General features: G+C 43.9%; 1 protein-coding gene across 1 annotated transcript in view; it reads right to left on the reverse strand.

Moving 5' to 3' along the window:
* Positions 1-9437, reverse strand: part of LOC117957217 (collagen alpha-1(XIV) chain-like) — a 146732-nt gene that overhangs the window by 134615 nt on the left and 2680 nt on the right. The window contains exon 3 of the mRNA XM_034892813.1: positions 5958-6067. Coding sequence (XP_034748704.1) covers positions 5958-6039 — 82 coding nt within the window. The 5' untranslated portion in view covers positions 6040-6067. The remainder of the gene's footprint in view (positions 1-5957; positions 6068-9437) is intronic.

Consider the following 9437-nt stretch of genomic DNA (forward strand, 5'->3'; position numbering starts at 1 on the left):
CTATGGTTACCTGGTCCTCAGGTCTCTGCAGGGTAAATCCAGACAGCTAGCTAGACTATCTGTCCAATCTGAGTTTCTTTTGACGGCTAAAATAACTTCCAAAACGTAAACATGTTCCACCAAAACAAGTTCCTTCCCAGGCCATTTTAGCCAATGGTGCCATGTAGCGGCACCATTGCTCCGTCCGACGCTTATCACACAAGATGATTATGAGAGATGCTAATAAACCAGAGCATGTTTTTATCCCATCGCAGAATGCTGTGCGGACTAGCCAGACCTTCCTCCACAGCGCTGTGGAGGAAGGTCTGGCAATACGAGACTAGTTCCACACAGACACAAAAGGTTGATTTTTGCGTCTGTGTCCGACGCTGAGAGCCACTGACCGAGCGTCAGTTATTAAGGAGTCGGGAGTGAGAACGGGTTGTGTTTTCACATTAAGGTTAAAACACTGGAACAAGGCCATTGTAAAAGCACTGCAATGCCAAAAACCACATTTCATTGTCACAACCATAACCCAACACCCCATCATATTCACACCGGCAGAGCCAAATACCAGATGATAAACTGTGTGTCTAGAAGCAACACATTCCCCAAATCTTTGGTTAACTATGAAAAGAAAAAACAGCCATGGGCAGGAAAATGAAATCTGAAACCCACAAAGTGGTTCCTGTGTTTGCGTACTCGTTATGAGGTGAGCCATCTGCTGCCGCCGACTTCTTTAAATACCTACACTGTGATTGACGTCTGGTGGAGCTCTGAAGCTCTGGTGCACAATGAGCAAGAGGCTTAAAGAGACGGTTCACCCAAATTTAAAAAACACAAACAGACAGATATTTTTCCTCAATCTTTCGGAAGGAATTTGTGTTGCTGTGTGTGTTTTGTTGGGACAAAAATAATACATGTTGTCTCTACATGACACAGTAACAACGCTATATTGTTCAAAATGAACTGTATTATACATACGTTTGTTATATTTTGCTTATTGTGTTCTGGTTCCTGTTCTGTTCTTGTCTTTGTTTGACTTCAAAAAAAACTTTTTGTTTTAAATGAGGGTTGACCTCAATGATCTTGAGTTTAATTAAAGGTTGAATGAATGAATGAATGAACCGAATTACCTAGGGATGTAACACTGTATTGTGAATTGATTAAAAATGGATATAAAGTCACACACTTCTGAGATTAGATTTCATTTGATTGACTTCCAAACGTCACTACGCCTTCTTAGTTCAATTATCTGAAGAAAACTGTTTTGATTTATTACGTCATCGTGATGTGTGATTTGTTTTAAAAACATCTAATTATGAAAGTTGTACTTCATTTAGGATAAAATACTATTTCTGTTGCACTGTTGCTAAGAGAACACATCTGTCGTTTTGCACTTTTTATAGAAAATAAAAAGGAACATTTGTCGGCGGCTTATTCTGATCGTATCGTAAAATCGTACCGTGACTTCAGTGTATCGTTAAATCCCAACATTAACAGATTAACGTTGTTTTAAATGTGTCACCCGAGGTAAACACACATTTGTTGCAAGCGACACAAATTCGAAGAGAAAGTGGCGTTTATCTTTAGCTTTTCTGAACCGATATATCCACTTCACTCCATACAGCTTCCTAAAACGATGCAGCATTTAGTGGCGCTGATAAACCAAAACACCTCGGCAGCGTTTTCGGGTGAACCGCCTCTTTAAGCTCACCTTCATCTGCAGAAAAACTACTCGTGTAGGTATGCAAAGAAACTTGAGTTCAGCACAGGAAGGATGATCCCGATTTCAAATGGAGGGAATGTGACGCCGGCGCATTCAACAGCAGGCACATATATTTATACACAAACACACATATATAAGGAATACTGTACCAATGATCTCACCAACCTGGGGATGAGAACGAGGGCTCGCATGGATTTCCGGCTCAGGGTTTAGCTCTCTGTCTCGGATACAAAAGGACATTCTCTCATCTGGAGAGAGCTGCTCGAACCCCAATGATTCGAGAAGCTGATTTTTTCGCACCTCTCGGTTCCGTAACGTGGTTGCGTTGTGTGGACTGTGTGTGTGTGTTGTGTGTAACTGTGTGAGTGCATCCACGTGTGAGCATGAATTATGTCTGTTTATCCGCAACTGGAGGCAACTGTTTTTGGGTGCATGCACATTAAAAAAATCTGTGTGGCTTTGGTGGTGTTTTTCTGACGCCTCTTAAGAAAACCCGCCGGTTCCTTTGCAGCAGCACACACACACACACACACACACACACACACAAAGCCATGGATCTTCTGTCTAAGATTGTGTTCTCACACAGAGACAAGTATCGCATGCTGAGCAAACAGGCAGGAGAGACAGAAGGCCTCTCGTGCAGAGCTGAGAACTTCATTCTCATCTGTTTTTCGTGGACAATCGCGTGCAGACTGCTGAGCGTCGTCTGCTGAGCGTCGTCTGCTGAGCGTCGTCTGCTGAGCGTCGTCTGCTGAGCGTCGTCTGCTGAGCGTCGTCTGCTGAGCGTCGTCTGCTGAGCGTCGTCTGCTGCCGAGGTTTCCGAGAGGCGTCCCGTCACATGCGCTGGGCAGCAATTCAACAGTACAAAGTCGTGGCTCATTTAAAATCATTGCTTGGTGAGAGGAATAGAAGGATTATTTTTAGGTGAAGAAGCATTTTCTGTACCGAGGACAGAAAACTGTAAAACTCTTGTTTAAAAGTAGGAAGCTTTGAGAGGATGATTGAAAGTTTTCCCCAACTGAAAAGTCACTTTTATCTTGCAAATGTCTCCAAGAACCGTGTTGTCGTCGCCAAGAGTACTCGCTCAAATTTGCTACATTACAGAATTACAACATTGATGAGAACTTTTATGTCTGGAGGCACAAAGATTAGTTCATACTGTTCCTATTGTATTATAATAACTTAATACTACTTATCCCAGTACCCTTTGCACTATGTTCCACATTTAAATAATTTGTATTGGACTCTTCATTGCACTCATCTCTCTACATTGTTTCTGTTTAGTGTGTGTATATACTAGTGTGTATATATTAGTGTGTATATATTGTTTGTTGGGTTGTTTGTGTTGTGTGTGTAAGCACATTGTGAGCAACGATGCTCCAAAGGAAAATTCCTCGTATGCGTCTTAATACCTGGTCAATAAAGCGGATTCTGAACTCAGATAAGTTACACACACCCCTGCACTCTGTTGTCAAAGGTTTGTGTTCATAGATCAACATGAAGTCGATTTTATCAGCTTTATCAGCTTTTCATGTTCCATTTTATTTGCAGTTTTGCTGAAAAACTTCCTCTCGACTCTCCTGAGACTAACAGCGAGCTGCAGACACAGAGGAGTACATCAGTGGAGGCGCTCCAAGCTGATCGTAACTCCTCAGCTTGTCCTGGGTCACCGCTGTAGCCGAGGCTCACACACAATGGCCTCTGGACTGAGGAATGCCGAGGTCGCTTTCAGTTCAAACCCTGCACAGACGCTAACAAGCGTCCTTGTGGCAGACGTACTGTACAGGCTACGGTCGGACACGTCTACAGACCGTCTCACGTTACAGACCGGGGATCTCGCAGGGTCACAAAATGCAAGACTACGAATAAATTCTGGACTTTGGTCCGGACCGAAGGGAAAGTCCTTCTGGACTCAGCCCATTCATTGTGTTATGAGTACAAACCTAATGAAGTGACATTATGAAGCACTGAAAATGGCGAAAAAAACAGCAAAACCTTTTTAAGAGCTTTATGAATGACATTTAAAACCTATATCACGACAAAAGTACAACAAATGGCAGAAACACAAAAGTACCTGGAAAGTTATTGAACGTTATAAAATTGAATGAAAAGCAAGACGGAGTAGAGAGCAAAAGAAAGAACTACAACACCACAGAATAAAAACTAAAAAACATTTCAGTGATCATAAGGAGGTCACGTCACATGGATGTAGGGTCATTAAGACCTGTTTAATATTATACAACCCTTGTGTTGTCCTCGGGTCAAATTTGGCCCAGTTTCATTTTTTTTTCATCAAATAAAATAGGCCTTCAAAATAAGATGAAAATCTCAACATTAGAAGTATAAATAACTTCGGGAAAAACATTTTAAAAAAGTACCCACAACATTGAAAAAGTGACAAAAATGTCAGAAAAAGCGATAACTTATTTTAATGGTTGATGGGAAGACAACACAAGGGTTAAGACCCAGAACTAGGTGACTACTGTCCTCCAATAAGAATTAGACTCAGAGCTTTGAGTGATACGTTTGAGAGACGCTGACATAAACCATCTTTGGGAAAATAGTAACTTGGCGTGTACCTTGATTTTTTTAGTTAGACCCAAGTCGATGCATCGACCTCAGTGACCTCTGCAGACATTGGCTGCACAGCAGCAGAGATGTGCCCTGCTGTCAGCCAATCAAAACAGAGCACCGATATCAGTGGGTAGCAGACTCGTGGTAACCTTTGCATGCAGACCTGGTATTATCTGGTATTACGGTACAACACCGTACCAGCCCACCTCCTGACTTTATGGCTGAGCACCACGTCAGCAGACGTTGGCGCTCCAGCGAAGGCGGGACAGGTTTAGCCTCGTTTAGTTTTAGGCTCGACCCCGCCAACATGCTTTGAAAGCTGGCGGATGCTAAATGTGTTTGGGTGCAGCAGAGTACCTAACCGTGCTCAAAGCAAATCATCCAACCCCAGTGTGTTCCCTTTTTCAGCCACACACTCTTTTACAAGATGTGACACCCAACACAAGATTGAAAATGGACTCCAAACCTTTTCTTAGATCCATAATGAGTTCTTTTATAAAACCACAAATCAGACTTAGCATACACAACTAATTTAAGATCATCATGTGCATTCCAAGAGAAAAGGTCCACTTGATAAAAAGGAGTGTGTAGTATTGTTAATGATAATAACAGGTTTACGTAGACTTGTCTCTCTGTTAATAAGTGAGGTTATGTGTTAACTGCTGAATAAACTAAATAGTGTGAAAGACGACATCAGCATGCAGATTGGTAAATGCAATAAAAAGAAAAAGAATAAGTAAATGAAGAGCTCTCGTCTTACAGACTGTGAGGTGCTGTAATAAAACACAAAAAGCTGTGAAGTTAGATGGATTTGAGCAAAAAGGACGTTCAACAACAATCTGCTTTAGCAAAGTTAAGAATATACTGTATGTACCCACATTTAGCGCAAATGTCATGTTCATTTCAAGACTAAAATTGGGGACTAGTGGAGATTTCTAATCTGTACCTTGAGATGTCATTAAAGTGCTCCTTGAACACTTCCCCAAGTGAATGAATGAATGAATAAGATGCACAGAAGAGCGGGTTAATTACGGAGGTGACAGACTGAGTCGCAGCCACACAGTTGGTCTAGCAGACAGTAAAACCTGATTCCTCATTAGGATTCTGGCAGCAAGGCTTCTCCCTCTGAGACAGGATACGTGAGGGTAATCGCACATTAAAAAAAGGATAAAAAAACAACAACTTAATAAAAACAAATACCTTTAAATTAAAGTCAAATGCCTTTGGAGCAAAGCTGCACAACAAAAGTGCCACAAAGTGAAGACTTCAACCTGCTGAATCCAAACGGAGGTCTACCAGGTCAGCAGTGAGCTCCCAACATGTGTCCTTGTGCTGAAAGGAGACATGTGTCTCCACGTTTGGCCCCATGTGGAAACTACCAATTCACCCGTCACGTATATAAGGACACTTAGATGTTCATAGCCCAGGCCGGCCCTTTGCATAGGCCTATAATAAGAACTCCAGTTATCCTGGTTTAAGGATCAGCTAGCCCAGTTCTTAGCTCTACATGGAGCCACAATGGAAAGCTCTGGCGAACCCTGTAGGCTAGCATTAGGAAACCTCCCGGTTAGCCCTGCTGGCCTCGTTTGGTCCCACGTAGCTGCGTGGTAAACCTCGTTGAGATAGTCTCGTCTGTTGGTCCCTGAGAGGAAAGCGTACTAGTGGAGGTACTTACCTTGACCCCGTGCTGGCTGAGGGAACAGGGAGACGAGGACGAAGCCCAGCACGCAGACGCTCAGTCTGACTGAGAACCGCATGATGGACGCAGCGGACAGGAGGACACACCTGGAGGAAAGAGGAGGGGACAGGAAGGGACAGGTGAGTAACAGGAGTTTATTAAATATAGACACACTTGGATCACCAGAGCTGTGGTGAACCGGGACTGTGAGGTTCCTTTCAGAAAAACCTCCTTCAGCCACAATGCACCATCTATTAAAGGCAATGCATTATGGGACACACCTCCCCCAACTATAAGGGAGCGTCCCACTTTAGCCTCCTTTAAGAGCCAGGTGAAGCTGAGGATTAGAGCTCACCAGACACGTAACCACCGCTAACTTGTGTTTCCATTTTTAACATTTTCTAATGAATGTTTTTGTTTTGTTTTTCTTTTCTTTTTGTTTCTTCTTGTCTTTAAATGCTAAATGTGACTATCCTGTGTCTTTTTTATCTGCCACATCTACATGTACCGTTGTACTTGTTCATCAACGTGCATTGTCCTGCATTAATGAATAAATAAATAAATCAAAATAAAAGCCAATGTCTGCTTCAGCGTTAAATCCCATGCAGGCTCCCCAGAAGCATGAGTCCTGCTTAAGGAGGAACAGGAGATGATGAAAGGAGAGTTGGGAGGGAAGGGGACAGGAGGTGAAAGGATGTAGAAGGAGAGAGCAGGTAAACGGAGGAAGGAGGGATCAGGAAGGAGAGAGTAAAAAGTGGACGGTGTGAGTCAGGAGGAGATATGAGAGGACAGAGAGAGGACAGAGGGAGGAGGGAAGGAGGAGCAGGGAGGACGAAGAGGAAGAGGAGAAGGGAGAGTGTAGTGATGAGTCCGGGCACGAGGCGCCTGCCCGTGGCAACGAGTCAGCAGAGCAGATGAAGGGAAGGTAACGGCGTCGGTGGCCGAGCCGGTTACTAACGGGATCGGTAATGAACGACACGTTAACGTTACGACTCAGCTCACCAAACAGCCGTAACGCGGCGTGTGAGGAAGTCACAAGGGAACCGACTTTAAAAGAAACTTATCTTTTCAAATGAGTCCCTTGTGTTGTTTTACCGGAAAGCAACACGTTTGTTGACTTTAGTAACTTTAGATTTACAGTTATTTTTGGACTTTATGGTCAACCTCAAAAATAAGAAATTATGTTTGAGTTAGAAAAGCAAAAATTTGAAATTATTTAGAATAAGACGCCCCAAAATCAATGAAAGTAGAGATTTGTACTTGGCAAAGAGCGTTGGGTGGAATCAATCATGTTATTTTGGGGAATTAAAAAGAACATTGATATAGGATAACATGAGGACAACATGGGGACAACATGAGGACAACATGAGGACAACATTAGATTAGATTAGATTAGATTAGACTAGATTCAACTTTATTGTCATTACACAAGGTACAGGTACAAGGCAACGAAATGCAGTTTGGGTGTAACCAGAAGTGCAGGACATGGATACATGGGGGACAACATGGGGAAAACATGGGGAGAACATGGGGACAAAATGGGGACAACATGAGTGCAACATGGGGGACAACATGGGGACAACATGGGGACAACATGGGGACAACATGGGGAGAACATGGGGAAAACATGGGGAGAACATGAGGGCAACATGAGGGCAACATGAGGGCAACATGAGGACAACATGAGGACAACATGAAGACAACATGAGGACAACATGAAGACAACATGAGGGCAACATGAGGGCAACATGAGGGCAACATGAGGGCAACATGAGGACAACATGAAGACAACATGAGGACAACATGAAGACAACATGAGGACAACATGAGGACAACATGAAGACAACATGAAGACAACATGAGGACAACATGAGGACAACATGAAGACAACATGAGGACAACATGAAGACAACATGAGGACAACATGAAGACAACATGAGGGCAACATGAGGGCAACATGAGGACAACATGAAGACAACATGAGGACAACATGAGGACAACATGAGGACAACATGAGGGTTAATCCAAACCGTCCAGTGCAACACACCCGCAAAAAATATCTATTTCCTTTCCATGAATAAAGACATTTGCACCATAACTTGATGCAGAAAAGTCACAAAGAGTTGCAGAAAAATTCACTAGATGCAGACTGACATTTTTGATGTCTCCCCCCCCCCCCCCCCCCCCCCCCCCCCCCCCCCCCCCCCCCCCCCCCATGTTGAATCAAAAGTTACACACTTGGATCCCATCATGCCGATGTAAAGCAGTCGCCGAGGGAAACCACTGACCAGCGTGTCCATAAGGGACTTTATGAGACCTTATGAGGGACTTTATGAGTCATCCTAGAAGGTTCCGTTGCAGTATTTGAGGATGTTTCATGGTTCTGCGGAGGCTCCACGCAGAGCTTTCTCTGTAGCCGACATAAGTGTTCTGATGTCTTCTCTGCTTCTCTTCATAGTCGTTGGAGTCATCTACCAACCCTAAGACCTGGCTCAGGTCTGCCTCGCACCACATCTTAATTAGGCCGTTATAGTTTTAGGCTGCCGGGGGACGTCCTTGGACACACTGGGTCCTCTATCTGTCCCTCTGTGTGCATCCATGTCCCAGAAATGCTTGTTACTAACTCAGCTCTGGGGAGCTTATTCCCAGGAGTCCTCTTGTTTGGTTGTGTTTCACCCAGAAGGTTTCCTTGGACTAGAGTGTCACATAAATCATGGGTGCAGCTGTTGAAATGGCACTTTCGATGCCCTGCTACACTCTGCTACGTCCACCTACGTCCACCTACGCCCACCTACGTCCCCCTACTTCCACCTACGTCCACCTACGTCCACCTACGCCCACCTACGTCCCCCTACTTCCACCTACGTCCACCTACGCCCACCTACGTCCCCCTACTTCCACCTACGTCCACCTACGTCCACCTACGTCCACCTACGTCCAGCTACACCCTGCTACGCCCTGCAGTGCCCTCCTACGCCATGAACTACCACAACTTCTATTTCCAGTCATAGTTCCATTATCTTTATTGGTGTCTATAAAAACAGCGACCAGCACCGTCAGACCCCCCCAGAGCCTGGAGCTGTCCGAGGTTTCTCCCTAAAAGCAACTTTTGTGCCCAGTGATGAACAGCCTGAATGTGTTTTACCTAATTATTTTATGTATGTCTTATTAGATCATGTGTATATATACACAAAACTTGTTTTTGTTTTCCTTTTGGCCTTTTTTTTTTATTTGCACTTTTGCCTAAACTCTAGGTTTTAAATCCCGTCTTCTTTCAGTCACTCTGTTTCCTGTTGACAGCAACTTTTAAATAAAAATCAACACATTTAAACATCGATTAACTGATGAGAATCGAATCGTTCTAGAGAGAATCCCGCTGTTATTCCCACCCATAGACATCTGTAGCAGGAGAAGTTCACCCTCTCCCTGATCTCAAGTTGTTTGTGGAGGACGAGAACCAGGAAGTGATTCGGGGGG

This window comes from Etheostoma cragini, chromosome 14, assembly GCF_013103735.1.
Source record: "Etheostoma cragini isolate CJK2018 chromosome 14, CSU_Ecrag_1.0, whole genome shotgun sequence".
Lineage (NCBI taxonomy): Eukaryota > Metazoa > Chordata > Actinopteri > Perciformes > Percidae > Etheostoma > Etheostoma cragini.